General features: G+C 37.5%; 1 protein-coding gene across 8 annotated transcripts in view; it reads left to right on the forward strand.

The window, feature by feature from the left end:
- SSBP2 (single stranded DNA binding protein 2) overlaps positions 1 to 19,547 on the forward strand; it is a 402,471-nt gene that overhangs the window by 150,303 nt on the left and 232,621 nt on the right. For 7 of the 8 annotated variants that reach the window (XM_072606240.1, XM_072606243.1, XM_072606244.1 and 4 more), the window contains one exon: positions 18,502 to 18,586. The exons of the other annotated variant lie outside the window; for it this stretch is intronic. In XM_072606240.1, coding sequence (XP_072462341.1) covers positions 18,502 to 18,586 — 85 coding nt within the window. The remainder of the gene's footprint in view (positions 1 to 18,501; positions 18,587 to 19,547) is intronic. 8 annotated transcript variants of the gene reach the window in all.

A 19,547-nucleotide genomic window follows, 5' to 3' on the forward strand; every position in this document is an offset into this window, starting at 1 on the left:
ATTGTGTGAGCTGGTAGAACTTGGTTTGATGGATTTGGCCTCAGCCCCCAAGTTATATGTGTACTAAAGTTTAACTCACTGGTAGATACAACATTCTACCCCAACCTCAGGCAGTTTTAAGCTGTACCATGATTAGAGCTGTTTCCTGGCTCTCTGCTCTTTATCCTTCATTCCTTATTAGACAATTAGAGAAAATCTCCATTTCATTGGCACACATCATTTTACTGTGTTGCCTCATGGGTGACAGAGCAGTTTTAAGTTAGTGTTACATCAGATTTTTGTCTAAAAAATTTTTTTTGTAAGTTTGAACCTTGAAAGGCTTTAGGTAGGGCATGGATCTGGGTGTATTTCCCACTGATTGTCTGAGCTACCAACTGTTTGCTCTCCACAGGGGCTGCCCCATCTTATATACTGTTCCCAATTGGCACAATTCCAATTCTTAATGAATTATTTTCTTCAGTGAGCTTTTGTACCTCCCTTTCAGTTTGACCAATTCTAGTTTTTAAGGAATTTTTTTCTTCTGTTAATTTTTGTGCCTCTTTTTCCATTTGACCAATTCTGCTTTTTAAAGCATTCTCCTCATTGACTTTTTGTACTTCTTTTACTATTTGGCATAGTCTGCATTTTACGGTGCTGTTTTCCTCAGTATTTTTTTATGTCACCTTTGTCAAGCTGTTGACTCATTTTTCATGATTTTCTGACATCACTCTTATTTCTCTTCGCAATTTTTTCCTCTGCCTCTCTGTAATGTTAATGGAATGGGAAGATCTTTCTTTCCCATTATTAAACCTATGTGACCTGCTATGAGCTCAGGCCTACCTGACTGCTGTGATGGATCCTGAATCACATGGAGCCTATGGAGGAGGAGCTTCCAGAATGGGTGGAGCATGAAGAGTGGAACAGGAAATGAGAGCAAGGCAGAACTGAAAGAGAGAACAGGCAGAGCAGAGCAGCTAGTGTGAGTGAAAGGAGTGATTTCGCCTAAGGGAGCTTGTTTATGGGGAGGCCTGATGGAAGGAGGGAGTAGGGACAGTTGTGCTCACTGCATTGGTAAGGTGTGTAGATTCTTTGTTACTATGATAGATTTGGCTTTCTGGTATCTGAGTAAATATTTTGGTTTCATCTTTGGGGAAGAGAGTTTATATTTTATGAATTTACCCTGGAAATACACGTGCACGTTCACAGTGGCTGCTGTGGGTGCTGCATTGGTGTTAAACTCTCTTACTTGATTTTCAAAATCCTTTTTTAGTTCTTCCATGGGCTGAGACCAATAATTTAATTTCTTTTTTGTCTGTGCTTATTCCCTGTTTTTTTTCTTATTGCTGTAGCTAGAATTTGTAGCACTGTATCACTGTGGTAATATGGCATATTTGCTTTACCTCTGATTTTGCTGAAAAGGTCTCTAGTTTTTCCCGTTACAGATAATGTTGGTTTTTGGTTTTAGGCAGAAACCATTTAACATATTAAGGAAAGGTCTGTTTATTCCTGTTCTTTTGATGTTGTTGTTGTTTTTAAACATGAATGGTTATTATATTTGTCAAATGATTTTCAACATTTGTTGATGTAATCTTGTAATTCTTGACATCTTGCTATTAATATTCACAGTTTTCATTATAGTTTTCCTAATATTGAACCAACCCTTCATGCATGGTATAAATCCAACCTGGTCATAGTATATTCCTCTTTTGATATGTTGCTGTAGCCTCTTTGCTGATATAATGTTTAACATTTTTGTTTTGGTCAGTATTTTTCTTTTTCTATTTTGACTCTTCTTAGTCATTTTTAAAAATTTTAAAGTTGAAGCCAGTACTAAAACTTCTTTCTCTTCACACTTTCTACGCCAGTTTCTCCCCCTCTTTCCCAGAAAAAGACTTCCCCCCATTTCTACCTCAAACTCTTTAACACCCCACCCCACCAGTTCTTTCCTTTGCTTTGGTTTCTGACACAGAGGCAGTCATTCTTAACAAATCCAGCTCCTTGTGTTTTTGATTCCATCACTCCAGCTCTTCTCAAGGAAACTCAGCTGTTTCATTGTTCTACTTTTCTAATAATGTTCAATTATTCTACATCCACTAGCTTCCTTTCCTGTTTCCTACAGACACACTTAGATTTTCCCCATCTTTAAAACCTCTCACTTGATTCTGAAATCTCCTCAAACTACGTTCTAACTCTCCCTTTTTACTACCAAACTTCTAAAAAAAAATGAGCTACAATTGTTGTCTTCACATGATAACATGGCTTTCTGTCTTAACTATTTGGGTCAATATAATAATTAATTATTAAATACAAGAAAGAAATATTCATTTCTCACATTAGTTATTTTGTGCAGGTAAACTCAAAAAAAAAAGAAAAAAGTGAAAAATAGTATGCTTCAGTCTGCATTCAGACAACATCAGTTCTTTTTCTGCATGCAGATAGCGTTTTAGTCATGAGTTCTTTGGATTGTCTTGGATGCTTGTATTACTGAGAATAGCTAAGTCATTCACAATTTTTCATCATACAGTATTGCTGTTACTGTGTACAGCATTTCTCTGATTCTTTTTTACTTTGTTCTGCATTAGTTCATATAAGTCTTTCCAGATTTTTCTGAAATCATCCTGCTTATCATTTCTTATAGCACAATAATGTTTCATTACAATAATATATTATAACTTCTTCAGCCATTCCCTAATTGATGAGCATCTCCTCAATTTCCAATTTTCATCCACCACAAAGAGTTTCTGTGAATATAAATTTTTTAAGGATCTCCTAATTTTTAAATTCAGTAGCCTTTTCTCAAGCCTGACCCATTTTGCCTTCTTTGCAACATTTGACACTAACCCTCCTCCTGGATATAATCTCTTTCCTGGTTTTCCATGGCACTCTCTTCTCTTGGTTCTCCTTGGTGACCACTCCTTTTAAATCTCCTTTGGAGGTTCACCATTTGTGTCCCACTTTTTGTAAGAACACTTCCCTTATTATTTACTGTTGAATCTGGCAGGAAATAGGACTTTTTGAGTCTATGTAGGAATTTCTTTTCTAACAATTTGGTGACATAATGTACATTGGACATAATATAATGGATCAGAGAGCCCCTTTTTTCCTCAATCTTTCTCTTAACTTTCTTTGATGGCTAAATTACCTTTAACTATTCATAGAACAAATTTATGTGATGTCAGGTCACTAGGCAGACATTTCTGGGGAGGAAGAACATAATTCATTCCTTTATTCTATCTGTCTTTCCAAAACCAAACAATACAGCCAGGCAAAGGCAGTTAAACCTCATTGCCCAGTGACCCCTTAGAAAAGAAAACATAAGCCATCTTAGTACCCTGAATTTGATTTTGTTTTGTTTTTAGCAGTGAAACAAAAGCACAGAAACTATATCTAGAGCAATGTAAGAAAAATAAATGGATGTTGCCATGAGCTAATTCTTTATTCTCTGGTGACCTCTCATCTTTGGCCTTGTGACATTAATTCAGAAGAGGTATTTTTTCTTCCAGAATGCCAGATGCATAGAAGATACTCAGTAATATCTGTTGAATTGAATTTTCTTCATGACATTTCTGGCACGTGAAGCTTTGAACACCTCACTCAGCGCCCCCATTCTCTGCGTTTGGTATACTTAGTTAGTTGGCGTGGTCTGAACTTGCAAAGTTTTGTGCTTAGTGCTGTATGCTCTTTTATCTTTTAGTACTGTGTTCAAAAGTTGAAAACAAAGCATTCCCCTGATGCTCAGTAGGAACTTCCTTGCAGTGGATTGCTGAAGGCTGCCATTTTTATTTCTCTCTTGAAGGTCTGTCTTATCAGAATTCATGTTCTGAAATAAAAGTTGGGGCAGTTGTGGTTGTATTTCCCTTTCTGCATTTCCCTTGAGGGATGTGTGTGTGTGTCTGTGCGTGTGTGTGTGTGTATGTGCGTACACACAGACATGCAGTCCTTCAGTTTGAAAGTTTCTTCTCTTCGTGAAAACACCTTTATTGTAGTTAAATAGCCTTATTTTGTTCCTTCCTGGGGTGTAGAAATAATTTGCTTGTATTAGAAAAGTTTTCAGTCTCTCCTAACTATAAAGTACTGTGTATGAGCTCAAATAAGGCCTACTAAATGCAAGGAATTACTTCTTAACTTTCCTAAATTTTTTGTGTTTTTCACTTTCTTTCCAAATTCTTCTATCTGTTTTTCTTCTGCTTTTAAATCTGATTCATTGGCTCAGTCTTCTGGTCTGAGTGAGCCCCCTTCTCTCAGGACTCCATATTAAGTGACATCATCTTATAGGTTCCCAGCAGATGTGATCTGAGTCTAGAAAGTAAATTGATCCTTTTTTATAAAGGAGAAAAGTGAGGCCTAAATATGTTCAGTGACTTGCTGGGATATTACATATTCTGTGTAGCTAAGGCTAGATTTGAATTCAGCTTTTCCCGCTCTAGGTCTGGGGTTCCTTCTACTGCACAGTGCTGCCAAAAATCCTTCAGTTCAGTTTAAGTGCCATCTGTTTTGTGAAGCCTGTCTCCATTATTTTCACTTTTTTGCTGAAAATGATTTCTCCTTCCTCAAATTCTCCTAGATGATATGGTTCTCTCCTCTGTTCCCTGATAGACTTTATCTTTTATCATGCTTATCGAATTACATTTAACCACCAGAAGGTGCTAATGCCTAGTTATCAAGCCTTATTTCTTGAGAGCCAGGGGGTGGATTCAGCTACTGGTTGTCTGTCTTGATGTCCTTGTCTGCAGGGAGCTGTGTTCTGCCATGCCTCCAGTCTTTCTTGTTGAGCCTGCCCTTGCCCAGAAGTATAGTATGGCTGTATTACAGGTTAAATCTGGTTATAAGGCCAGATGTAGGCTTTCTCAGTACTGATGCCACCTTATCTCCATTTTTCTCTCCTTTTTATCATCTGTTCCAAAGCTTCCTCCCATGTTTGGCAGTTTTTGAACCGCCTTTGAGAGTTTAATAGGCGGAGCCAACTAGAAACATGGTGCCCACATCCCAATTCGCTGTGTATATTTCTTTTTCACTTGCAAACTCCTTGAGAGAGGAAATGTTATATTTCATATCTGTATTCCCCATTTTGCACACATTACTAAATTCTTAGTAAAGGTCTGTTGAATTCAGTTGACTTTTAAAGGAGGGTGCATGTAGTTATATTAATGAGAGAGATACTTATAATAGTGGGCTTAAAATATTCTAACTTTTCTCCCTTATTCACAGAGAGAGAGAGTTAGAATTTTACAATATTCTAGGAGAGGCACTATCCACACTGAAGCAGAGTTCCTAAGTATCGACTGAACACTATATAGTACGCTATTTTCACTCGATTTCCTCTTTGTAGTACCTGCCACTGCCCCCTCACTTCACCTTTCATTGACATAGCAGGAAGTTCGATTTCCAGTGCTCCCATAGCCTTTATTAATTGGTCAGAGAGTGGAGGCTTCCTTGCATTAAGTATTTATTGTAACAGTGGTCTACCTACTTCAGCTAGTAAAGCTACTGTTTTTGAGCAAGACCAGTTGCTGTGTTACAACACTTATTGCTTGCCCTTTTGCTAGTGATTGGATCAATCAGTTACTCTTGTGGCATGTTTTTTTTTTTGCACACATACATATATATATACAAATACACACATACAAATATTTTGGTTGGATTACAGGTCTAGAGATGGAAGGGACTTCAGAGGCCATCTAGTCCAGCCTCTTAATTGAAGACCTGACAAGGCTTGAAGAGGTCCATTATTTAGAGGTGGAACAGATCTGCTGGGCTGTCTAATCCAACCACTTCATTTTACAAGTTGGGAACTGAGACTCATTCTAGGGAAGCAGCTAGGGTTATATAGGCAGTGTCAGAGGTGAGATTTGAGTCCATATTCTGTGACCCCAGGATTAGCAGTCTTTCTAGGATGGCACGCTGTAACTCAAGAACTATGCTTTTAGAGGAATACAGAATCACAAATACCTAGAAGCTGGGCTAGATTTGCGGGAGTACACTTGTGTTTGTGTTTTGTAATTGCATTGTTCTGTCTTTAAATTGATAGTTTTCTCCTTTCCTCTTATTTCTTCACTTATCTCTAGGCTTTGATTTCTCGCCTTTGTGCTGTTCCCTCTGTTTCAGAATCGCTCAGTATTTTTCATTTGAGGTCACTGGATTTTCCTCTTTTTAGTTTCTTTTGATACCTTGGAAAATTTCAACACGTTTCTACCATTTCCTTATTGATAAAGTAAATTTCAAAAATACAAATGAAAGAACCTTTTTTTTCCTCTTGAGAATTAAACATTTAGGATTGTAAGCCCTCAGTTATTTATCTATTTTAAGTTTATAAATACTGGTAGATTGTTTATTTGAAGCAAATCAGTGGGCTTGTGAGCTTTTTTTTTTTTTTTTCAAAGAAATAGCCACCAACAGGGTAATGTAGAACTTAAGGTTGTGCCTTCCACAAATGTGAATGTGAGTTAGGAATGGAACCTGGGATGGGTATTCCATTTTCAGAAGAGGTAATAATGCAGTTATGCCCTTGACTTGATCATGGGAAGGAAATAATTGAACCTGTCATCCAGTTTGTTTTTCAAATTCATAAAAGAGAGTATACTAATCACATGTAGTATGAACCCCTGAAGAAGTAGTTACGTGGCACAGAATACTGGACCTGAAGTCAGGAAGACCTGAGTTCAGATTTGGCCTCCAGTACTTACTGGTTGTGTGACCTTGGGCAAGTCATTTAACCTCTGTTTTCCTCATTTTTCTCAACTGTAAAATGGGGGATAATAGTAGCATTTACATCTCAGAATTGTGTGTAGATCCAATAATATTTATTAAGCACTTAACAGAGTACTTGGCACATAGGTGCTATATAAATGCTATTTATCTTTGTATCTATCTTCTACTACTAGTACTGCCACCACCACCACCACCACAGCAACAACACCAACATTCTGGCTTGATCTTAACTTCCTGGCTTCCTTTTAATTTTGTACTCCAACCCATTCTTCGTTGGTCCAGAAAGTTCTCAGCACTAATGAATTCACAGGATTAGGCAAAAAAAGATCTTGTCCTGACCTCCCATCATTGTGTTTGTTCTCCATGTTAGGGATAGACCCCCATTCTACCCTTTTCTTCTGTTTAAGTTCCTTCATTTCTTTAAAGCACAACTCAATTCCTGCCTCCATGAGATCCTCATTGATTTCCTCGTAGGTCTTTTTCCCCTTAGCTTTCTCATGGAAATTTGTAGCTACCCATTCTCCTTACTTGTAGCTTACAAATATTCCTAAGATGCCTCTATCCTTAGAAAGACCCATACTAGATCCTACCACACCTGCTATTATCTTAACTCTCTCCTGCCTTTCTCAAACTCCATGAAAAAAGCCATCCACCCTCTGTATAGCTTGTTCCTTTGCTTCACTCTCTTCTGAACTCCCCTTTGCAGTTTGACACCTGATTTTGTCACTCAACTGAAATGACCCTCTCCAGAATTCCCATTGATCTCCTAATCTTCAAATCGAATGAACTCTTATTTTTCCTCCTCCGCCATGACTTCCTGGAAGCCTTTGACTGTGTGAACCACTTTTTCCTCCTGGATAGTTTCCTCTCTTTGAGTTTTTGTGACCCTTCTCTCTTTTGCTTCTTCTCCTACCTGTCCAGCCTCTTCTTTTCAAGCTCCTTTGGTCATTTACCATCCCTGTCTGTCAGTGTGCCTCAAAGCTTTGTCTCGGACCTTCTTTGCTTTGTTTTTCTATTGACTATTTCTTGGTGACATCAGTATTATCCATGGGTTCAGTTACTATAGAAAGATCATTTCCACATCTCTCTATCCAGCCTTACTATCTCTCTTAATCTCCATTCCTATAGTACCAACGCTAGATGTCTTACGGGTGTTTACAACTGAACGTGTCTACAACAGAACTCTACCCTAACCCCTCCTCCTTCAGTACTTCCCCATTATTATAGAAGGTACCACTGTCCTTCTAAGTCCCCCAGATTCCTAACTTCAGCATTATCCTCCATACCCTTACCTTTACTCTTCTCACATCTCTAGCCAATTGTTCAATCTGATTTCTGTGTCTACCGCATATCTCCCATATATTCTCTTCTTTCTAATTCCAGAGCCTCCACACTAGTTCAAGCCCACATCAACTTTTTCCTGGGTCATTGCAACAATGTATTTGGTCTCTGTGACTCAGTCCTCTCTACACTCAAATCCATACTCTATATAAGGAGCCAAGAAATTTTCTTAAAAGCGTAATTTTGATCCTGTCATCCTCCCCCCTGCTCAGTGTACTATACTCACTCCTTGTTGTCTTTAGGATCAGATATAAATTCCTCTGTTTGATAGTTAAGTCTCTTCAAAATCTACTTCTTTCCTCTATTTTCAATTTTCATATACTTTATTGTTCCCCTCCAAAAATAATGACCTATTCAGTGTTCCACACATAAGAAACTTCATTTACTGTCTTTGTGTTGACGTCCACCCTGGAATGCTCTACTCTGGACTTGTGTTTGATAAAATCATTGTTTCCTTTCACCGATGCTCAACTGAAGTGTCACCTCTTAAATGAAATTTTTTCTAGTTCCTTAGCTAACCCCCCCCCAATCTACTTTGTTTTTGATTGATTCTTTCTGTATTTATACATATATGTCATTTCCCCCATTAAAATGTAAGCTCCTTAAAGTCAGAAATTTTTCTATTTTGTCCTCTTTTAGCAGTATCTGGCATATAGCACTCAGTAATGCTTGCTGATTAATTTATTTGTAGTATTATTCTTTAGGCTTTGGGGGCAGAGCAGGAAATTTGCCTTTTTTTTTTAATACGCTGACCTTTGCATGTACTTTACATGTCTTATTCCTGACTTTCTGGACTTCAAAGCCTGGAACTTCTCTCAGCACATGAGACCTCCTTGCTTTGGAACTTCTAGTCACCCACCAGGGTTTTCACCTTGGAATATCCCTCGTCAATATCTGCTGTCTCCCCACCTTTCTCATTGTTGAATTCCTTCTGGGACCTCCATTTTGTGAAGGGTCCTAGGCTGGCCAGCCTTCATTTTCCATCCCAGCCTGATTTCTGGCTTTCTGGACTTTGAAACCAGGCACCTGTCTTGTAGTTATTGTATCCACCCTTCCTTTCAGTGAAGATCAAAACTCTTCTAAACTTTAGTAGATGATTTTATTAGTTACTATGGGCAAAATCATCAAATCAGAGAAACTGAGAATTTTAAGGGACCTCATTGACCATCTAGTCCAACACGTATATGAAAAGATTCTCCCATTACACACCTAAGTAAGTATCCACCTTCTGCTAGAAGACTTCCAGGAAGGGGAAGGGAATGTTCTACCCAGTTCCTGAGGCAGTCCATTCCACTTTTGGACAGCTGCAGTCTTTAGGAAGTTTTCCCTAACACCAAGCCTAAATTGACCCTTTTCTAGTTTCCATCTCTTCTTCCTGGTTCTGCTTTCTGTGTCTGAACAGAATCCATCTAATCCCTTTTCCATAGGAAAGCCTTTAAGATACTTGATGACATGTAATAATAATGACAGAAATAATAACTAAAACTAACATAATAGCTGTGTGCCCCAGGCACTGCGTTCAGCACTTCACAGTTGTTATGTCATTTTCATCTTCACTGTTGGTTGGTTGGCTGTTTTCCTTCATGCTTGAAGAGTGCTGAGATGACATCACTCTGTTAGAGTCAAGGTACATGGTGTCCAGCTGTGGCTTATCAGACCAATGTGAACTGGGAAGCTTCTGTTACTGGTTGGGCACAAATAGTCCATTTGAGCATTTGGAATGCAAATACCTCTACATTTACACACCTCACAATTCTTTTAAGCTATTGCATGGTTTTGTTCAGAGAGAATAGCACCTTCTTTGATGTGGACACACCATGCTGGGCAGTCCTGTGCTGCCAAGTCCTGTCTCTCATGGCTTACAACCAGTTCTGAAGTTCTTGAGAGTACCCTTGTATCACTTCTTCTGACCACCATGTGGGCACTTACCTTGTATGAGTTTTCCATAAAATAATCTTTTAGACATCTTCATTATAACCCTGAGAGGTAGGTGTTATTCTTATTCCCATTTTTTTTTTTAACAGATTAGAAAACAGACTAAAAGAGGTTAAGTGACTTTTCCCAGGATCACCCAGCTAGTAAGTGTCTGAGACTGGATTTGAATTTAGATCTTCCTGAATTCCATGCCCAGCACTCTATCCTGCTTTCCTCTCCCTTCCACGTTCTCTTTTCCTTTTCTTGCCCAGTTCCTTACAACTGATCCTCATGTGTCATGAACTTAGGGCCCTTCACTGTCCTGTTATCCCCCCTCTCAGTATTATCTGGTTTACCAGTCTTCTTCACCTATGGTTTCCATATCTGAATGCAATACTTCAGAGAAAGTCCAATTCAAGCAGAGTACCATGTGACTATCACCTTTGTGTTCCCTGGAAGACACAACTTTCTTAATGTAGCCCAAGACTGGCTTAGCTGCTTTGGCTGCTGCGCCTCCCTGCTGGCTCATATTGAATTTACGGTTGACTAAAACTCCCAGATGTCTTTTAGACTAGCCACTGTCTATCCAGGCTTCCCCCACTTTGTGTTGTTGGAGTTGATTTTTTTACACAAGTGTCTAAGTCTTCACAATGATCCCTATTGAGTTTCATTTTATCAGCTATTACCCAGTTTTATTTGAGCATTTTCCAAACTTTGCCCTGTGAGCCCTAGGTGTCCCTGGCATCCTTCCAGAGCAGTCATTAGGGTTAAAACTACTTTGTAATAATACTAAGTTGTTTTAATTTTTGATATGGCAAATATCCATTCATATAGCACATAGAAACCAAAGCCCTTTAGTGACCTCAGAAATTGTTGAGTATAAAGGAGACTTGAGAATTGCTGCTGTATCCTTTGAAAATCTTTTTGGAGATGACTGTTTTCTTGCATGTTAGCCACCGCTCCCAGCTTACTGTCATCTGCTAATTCGATGAGCACATACCATCTTTGTATTTATCTAAGTAGTTGATAAAAATATTCAGTGGTCTGCGTTAAACACAGATCCCCTGAGGTAATTTATTATTGACTTTCTGCCATAGAGTTGAACCATTAATAACTATTTTTGTCTCCATCCAAATGGTTCTAAATCTATCCTATTTTATTATCAGTAGGTCCATATCTTTTCTTTTTCCCCCCACAAGAATAGCGTAGTGTAAAATACTTTAACAAAAGTTTTGCTAAATCTAGGTAAAGTATATATCATTTATATCGTCTGCTAGTTTAGTGAGCCTGTCAAATAAGAAAATGAGTTTGATCTGGTGTGTCCTTGATAAAGCAATATTGATTCTTTATAATTACTATTTCTCTTTCTGAGTAGCTAGGTGACACAGTGGATGGAGCCCTGGTCTTGGGATCAGGAAGACTCTTCTTCCTATGTTTAAATCTGATCCTAGACACTTACTTGCTCTGTGATCCTTGGCAAGTCACTTAGCCCTATTTGCCTCAGTTTCCTCATTTGTGAAATGAACTGGAGAAGGAAATGGCAAAACACTCTAGTGTCTTTGCCAAGAAAACTCCAAATGGAGTCATGAAAAGTCTGACATGACTGAACCATGACACTCCTTTTTCTAGATGTTGGTTAACCATCTCTTTGATAATCTTTAAAAAAATATTTCTAGGAATCAAAATCAAGCTCACTGGTTTATAGTTTGCCAATTGTATTTTCATCCCTCTTTTGAAAATCAGGATGTTTGTCTTTCACCTGATGGTCAGCCTTTTTGTGATAAGCTTCTCCGAACTTAGCTGATCATTATATGAGAGCTCATCGCTATGTCTTTTACCCAGTGCCTTACTGTGTGGGTAGGACTTCTATGAACTTATGTTCACTATCATGGCTAGGATTTCTGGAGAGTCAGGCTTACTACTAAGTTCTGATGAGACATTGCTTCTAGTTTGTGCTTACGTGGTTTTCCAAAAAATAAGCATTTCTAACAAATGAAATGTATATACAAATAAAGCCACTTAGTATTCTAGTCATTAGTATTAGTTAGAAACCCTGACAGATTTTTCTCTTTTTTATTAATATCTGTTCATTGACCTTCTCAAATTTTCCAAGTTGATGGACTAAAGTGATTTTTGGAAGACGTCTGGAAGCCATTTGAGGCCCTCATTTGTGGTCCTACCTGGGCACGAATTACAAAACAACAACAGAAATTTAACTTATTGAAAATTATAGGGCCACATATGCTTAAGAAGGCGCTACTGAAACAAGTAAAGAAACCTTGATTTCACATCATAGAAGAACTTAATTTCAGGGGCTTTCAGGATATTCATTAGAGACTTACATACGCCATTATCGCCACAATGTTTTAAAATGTAGAGCATAAGAAAATTCAAGTGAGAACCGTCCAAACTTCTAGGAATACCTTTTTTACATTTCTTTTGTCTGATCCTAAATGTTTTTGTGTCAGTAAAGAATATATAGTTCTGGTGCTACCTTTAACTGCCTTCATCTTCCTGAAGCAATTGATGACTAATTCTCTTATCTTGAACTGATTCTGTTCCTGTTGCTTTTATTTTATCTCTTGCTTGTTATGTGAATTGATAAGGTAGACAAGAAATTGAGTCCTTGAAGCTTACATCTTTTATGTGGCTTTCATCCCTGAAATTTGTCTTTGATGTCTTTTTGTTGCAAAACTTGAAAACATCTTCTCCTAGTAGGGAAGAAGTTTGTAAAGGTGTTAAGTGGACCCTTGGGGTCAAGACAGATAGACCCTTTACCAAATTTCACAGCATTTATTTGACCAGCATCATCTGTTCAGTCAGCATAGTACTTTACCTTAGAAGTACTTATGTGCTTTAAATTCCTATAAAAATTAACAGTTATACTATAATTAGATTAATTTTATCATACTCTTGTAATTATATTTATCTGTAGATGAACTGAATTTGCTTTACTATTCACCTTATTTGTGGAGATCAAATTCCCATTATTTCTCTTTTTGCTCATTACATAAGTGATCCATGTGGGAGTAAAAGGAACTTTCATAATTAATTAATACTTGGCCCAATTTTTTCTTTACCTGTTTTTGGAGGGAGGATGTAAGGGTTAAAAAAAAGGTAGGTGAGTTTTTCCCTTCGTGGTTTGTCCTCTGGATCTCTCAGGTAGTTAGGTACCTGCGTGACCACAAAGTACCGCACTATGGAGTTCTCTCCTTTCCTTTCAAAACTCATTGGAGGGTTAAGGATGGTAGTATTCTCTTCTTCTTCCTAACAAAAGAAAGAATTTTATTGTAAAAATATTTGTGACTAATAAAAAGGAAGTTATTGTATGTAAAAGGAGGGATTTGGACTAGATGAATGCTAAGGTCCTTTTTATCTCTAAATCTAGTGTTTGAGGGAAATGTCCTTTACTGAACACGAATTATATAGATCAGAGGTAGAAGCTAACATGACCTCTTTAGAAATCAGAAATTACATTAATTTAATTAGTATTTACTTAGGTTGTAGCACTTACAACTTAACACTTAACACTTAACTTAGCACTTAAACCTTAGCACTCTGATAATCACTGTTGAAGAATTAAGAGAATTATAGAAGAGCAAGCCAGTTAGGAGAGGGAGAGAGATGAATTATGATTCACATTATGGAATGAGAGAAAAGGAGAACGGTTTGTGATTAAATGCCACAATGGGTGGCACAGACAGCATTATAGTAAATATAATTCTATACAAATGTTTGAAAAGAGATCTGTCAGTCTGAGTCTGAGTCTGAGTCTGGGACAAGCTGGAAACAGAATTAATTTGGGTTGGATTAGGGATGATAATCCACTGTTTTAGCTAAAAGCTTCTTTACCACCTAATCTGTTCCTTCCTCTCCCCAGGGTTGTCCCAGATAGATGAAAAGAAGGGTGATGTTTGGTAATTTTTACTTAGTTAATGAAATCGTTGCCAGGGGACTACCATGCCCACAACTTAGAAGTCTGTCATCCTTGACTCGTGATTCTCTCTCATCCCCTCATTCATATCTGATCTGTTGCCAACCTGGCGATTTTACCTTCTTAACCTCTCCTATTCTCTCCTCTGACACTGCCACTCTTCTGGTCCAGGTCCTCATCTCCTTGCTCCTAGACTATTGCAATAGCCTGCTGGCTGCTCTGCCTGGCACAGGTTTCCCCACTTGAGTCCATCTTCCACTCATCTGTCAAATGGATCTTTCTAAAACACATGTCCTCCTCATTAGACTTCGATGGCTCACTATTACCTCCAGGATCAAATGTAAAATCCTCTCACCTTGGAAACCCATTATGATCTGCCCCATCTCTGCCTTGCAGTCTTGTTACATAGTACACAGCCTCTTGTACTCTGTGAGCAGTACTATTCCTCAACCTAGATCATGCATCTCCCCACTGTGGGTGTTTTAATAAGCTGGTCTCCACACCTATTATTCTTTCGCCCTGACTTCCCTCAAAACCCAGCTAAAATTCTGCCTACTGCAAAAAACTTTTCCTGAACCTTCTTAATGCTTTTTCCCTCTCTCTGTTGATTAACTCCAGCTGATCTGTATATATCCTACTTGTATACGGTCATTTGAATTTTGTCTTCCTCTTAGATCTTGAGCTTCTTGAGAGCATGGACTATCTTTTGACTTTTCTTTGTATCTTTAATGCTTAGCGGAGTCCCTATTACATGCGTAAGTGCTTGTTGATTGACTGACTGACTAGTTAAAGGTCAAAATCGATGCTGAATTATACAAAAGGATAGACATGAGAAGACAATAGCTTTTGATTTTGACAGCTCTAACCCAGACAAAGTTTTGCTCACTCAAAATGGGAATTAGGTTAAAGTAATCACAATTAACAGTGATTATCACCATTCTTAGAGATAGTGTAATAGGTCTGACTGTTACGGGAAAATGAATCAAAACTTTTGTTATTAATGAGAAGTTTCATGTGAGTTCTGAGTTACTTTGAGCTTGGTCTGCCAAAGTAGCAGAGGCAAGGCTTTCACCAAAAGAAGTTTAGAAGAGCCCTGAAACTGCCTCATTCTGCAGGTCGTTCATCTCTTTGTTCAACAGAAAGGCATGGCAGCAAAAGGCAATAGCGATGTAGAGTTCAAAGTCATTTGTAAATATCACAGGAGATGGTAGAAGTTAAGAGCAGAATCACCTAAAAAACATAGAAAATACTTGACAAACCTGCAAGAAACTTAATGAAAGGCTCAGCTAAACGTTATCGTACTTTATAGTATTTGTGGATGAAATATGGAGGTAAATAAATAGACATGAAATGGGATGGATCTTCCATTGTTTCTAAAGTCATCTGTTCTAATTGTGACAATGTTGGAATGATCACATCTAGACTCTACCTATTCAGTATATGATATATTATGTGAATAATTGCCAACATAATTTAAGACAGTGAGATCAGAAAAAAGCACCTGAACTTGACCAAACGTATTCAGAATAGAATGTACTTGAAGGTGCACACAGGGCTCATTGTAAAAGACAGTATAGAAGGGACTGTTGCCTCCCTTCACCATCAGAATGGAGAGGAGACCACACTTTTACATCAGAAAGGTGACTGGAAAGTCTCATCCTTATAAAAATCTTTATGAGAAGGTTTTATGCACACATTGAGAGTTTTCTTGAAGGAAAAATAAGAGGATGGGCATGTTTTGTATATTATTTTCTGTATAAGATCCCGCATTCACAATTCTACAACTAGGTAAAAGGTGTAAAGAATGTAGGTTTACATTGTGGGTATTGTTTGCTGTTTTTAATAAAGTATTTGAATAGAATGGTGTAGAGTCATGGGGGATTTTTAATGTTCTTTTATTGTAAACTCAGGGATTATCAGCAAATACAAAAATTTCAATATGCAAAGAACAAAGAGAGCAAAGTGTTGCTTAAAAAGAGCAGTGATCGTTGACTTCTCTCAAGCTTGTCTCCCCATGCAAATGTTAAACCTCATAACAGAATCAGTGATGCCGCCTTCAAGATAATTCTGTTCAACAATCCCTTTAATGCCAACAGCAAAAGAACTGCCAGAAGACCTAAGTTCACTTGCGGTGTTTGCCAGTGTGATGAAGGGGCTCTTCCATGGTGCCCAAATAGAAATGTTTTGTATTGATGGTCAGTCAACCAGTCAATCAGTAAACGTTTATCAAGTGCCTACTATGTGCCACAGGCACTGTGCTAAGCTCTGGGGTTATACAGAAAGGTAAAAGACAGCCCCTGGTCCCAAGGAGCTCACTCTTCAGTTAGGGAAACAACATGCAAATAATTATGCACAAATGATCCATGTACAAGATAAATTGGAAATAATCAGCAGGGGGAAGGTAGTAGAATTGAGAGGGCCTGGGGAAGGTTTCCTGCAGGAGGTGGGATTTTACTGGTCCTTAAAGGAAGCCATGGAAACCAGTAGATAGGGATGAGGAGGGAGGCAATTCCATGCATGGGGGACAGCCAATGAAAGTGTCCAGTCAACAGATGGAGTGTTCTTTTTGAGTAATAAATAGCAAGGAGGCCAGTGTTACTGGATTGCGGAGTAAATGGTGAGGTATAAACTGTAGGAAGACTGGAAAAGAAGAGAGAAGTATGTTATAAAGAGTTTTGAATGCCAAACAGATGCTTTTATATTTGATCAAAGAGGGATGGGGAGCCTTGGTGTGAGGTTCTTGTACATGATGTTACACTAATTTAAACATGATCTGTAATACTAAAAAAACAAACAAACAAACAAAAAAACCTCCCCCAATGAAGCAGATAATTATTTAAAAGAGATTTTTAGTATAGGAATTCCTTCCAATTAGGCAGATTTTAATCTCCCTACAATTTATCAAGTCCTAGGGAGTTGCACAGAGGTTAATCAATATTTCCAAGAACAACTAAGTATTAACTTCTAGAAGTAAAAGTTGAACTCATATCTTCTGGAATCAGCCCTTGCACTCTTGTCTACTAAGACATACTGCCCCTTGACCTCACTTTTGTTCTCTGATCAGAACCAAAGGATATTGTCATGTGACAGGTGGACAGTGAGGAGGAAGAACTGGGATGTGCTGAATTTGGGAAACTGTCTGTCCTTTTTAACAATCCCAAATTGATTGCTACTGCAGCAGCCTATTTTTTAAAAGCCCCCATATTGTCTCGGTTTTTGCTATAGAGCTATATATATCACGGAGCACTATAAGTGCAGACAGACTTGTAGGCAGAACAAAAGAACAGTCTATTGAAAAGGACATTGAAGGTTGTAAGAGTGTTACCAAGAATGATTTGCCTTGAGTAGCAATATCAAAGCTGGCCTTTTTTTTCATGAGAGAAAAAAATGTAACAACAAGAACAAAACCAGAAAACAAGTAACCCCGCGAGAGAATTTTGGTCATGTGGCTGAATTGATGCACAAGGAAGAGTTAAAGGAACAGAGGAAATCTTCCAGTGTTTTGGGTGGAACTTTTACAGAGGTTTTATGGAAAGTCATGAACAAAAATCGCATTGGTCAGAAAAGTCTTCTAGGCTTGCAATCTCTACCTTAGGAGCTGTAGTACTCTTTGAAGGTTAAAGGGGTATACTGGTCAGTTTTCACAAAAACAAAACTCTTTGTCCCATAAAAATAGCATTATGAATTCAAAGATCTTTTAAAACTTCTTTTATCTTTTTATTCAACAATGTATATATTACAACTCAGGAAGTCTTTAATGTTGTGTAGCATTATTTCCAAATAAGTACAGGGAGATAATTTTAAAATAAGAAAAAAAATCTTCTGTACTTCAGAATACTTAGCAGAAACTCCTTGTTAGATCTTACGTGAAAGAGGAAGTATCTTATTGGAATAGTCATTAGAACTATATTTTCAGAATATCTTCATTCTATTCATTGTAGAAAGAGGAAACCTTTGAAGAAATGTTACTTTGTTGTTTTTTAGCAGGCAAAATAATTGGCTAAAATTGAGTACAATTCCTAACTGAACAACTCAGTAATCTTAGACAAAACAAATATCTTTCTTCCTCATCAATTAAATTATGATATTTTACTTACCTTTGCAGTACTGCAGGGAATATCTTGAAAATGACTTAGATGATTTCCCATAAATCCTTTTGAGTAGCTTTGAAAAGCATTACTCTATATGGATGGATGTGTTGATTTTTTAGCTTTTGTTTTCAGTGTTGATTTTTAATTCGCAGATATTTAAGAATTTCATTTATACAGAGTTCAGGAATATCTCATCTAAAACATCTTCCAGTCTTGTGGGCAATAAACTCCTGAAGGTTCACTAAAATTATATAAATGTTACAGGTTAACCCTTCTAGTGGTAGGTTTATATTGCCTTAAGAAGAAAACTTTGCTTGAGCAGGGAGGGGGATAAAATTTAAAACTTATGGAAGTGATTGTTGAAAACTGAAAACAAATATATTAATTAAATTTAAAAAAAGAAATTGTATTCAGAGAAAAAAGAAGAAAATTTTGCTGTAGAAAAGCAAGACTCTTCCAAATGTCTTTGCAGTAGAGGGACTGGTCATTTTTGTTGAGACTGACTTTTTCTTACTGTTGTTTTATTTTTTATAGTGTATTTTGGGATCTCTACTGTGCAGCTCCAGAAAGACGTGAAACTTGTGAACACTCAAGTGAAGCTAAAGCCTTCCATGATTATGTAAGTCCCATTCTATTTGATTAAGTTATATCAGCATTTTTCTTTTTGAACTAGAGGACTTGAAAAACCATTTGTCTGTAGTATATAGGTCCTTATTCATTTACATTTCTATGATTTCTGTGGGTATGCTTTGGTTTTGGAAAATTGCTTTTAAAAATCAACAAATCATTACCATCTGAGCTTTGGGGAGCATATATAGGGTGGGCATACAGTCACAATTCTAATTTATTGAAGTTACCTTACTTTGAAACAAAACTGATACGTGTAAATCTAGATTTACAAAAATTAAGGGATAATTACTTAACTCTATGAAAAAATTCTTTGATGTACAAATTATTTTGCCATAGGATTACTAAGAAACAAGTCTTTTGCATTTTAGTTTTTATTTGCTTTATAAAAAAATTAATCTTAAATTTAGTCAGTTCTTTGAAGAATATATTGTAGCAAAGGTATATCTCTCTTTTCCTGAAGTGATTTAAGGAACAACCATAGATAGGGGATTGGAGGGTTTGCATCAATGTAAATGTGTAGTTGCAACTGGAAAATTTGTAAGGGAATAAAATGAGGCACTCCTTCAGGTACCTTGAATATATACATGTGTATCGTAAATGACCAAGTAGGGAAGGGACCCCCAAATTATGCCCGGACATCTGATACTGCTAAGTAACAGAAGTATGAAGAAATTTGGGTGGACAATTTGACAGAAAATTTAGGGAAAATAACAGACACAGGGATGAAAGGAAACCTGAAGGTGTTAAGAAGGAAAAGGATTAGCAGCTGGGGAATCAGGAAGAGTCTAGAAGGAAGTTAAAAGATTCTATGAAACATAAATAGGGGGAAGTGCATTTCCAGTGTGAAGGCATGGAGAAGGGAGATGGGCTAGTGTGGAGAACAGAGAAAAGGCCAGTTGGACTGAAGCATCAGGGGCATGAAGCAAGTGGTGGGAGCTGATGTATAATGA

This window comes from Notamacropus eugenii, chromosome 4 (assembly GCF_028372415.1).
Source record: "Notamacropus eugenii isolate mMacEug1 chromosome 4, mMacEug1.pri_v2, whole genome shotgun sequence".
Taxonomy (NCBI): domain Eukaryota; kingdom Metazoa; phylum Chordata; class Mammalia; order Diprotodontia; family Macropodidae; genus Notamacropus; species Notamacropus eugenii.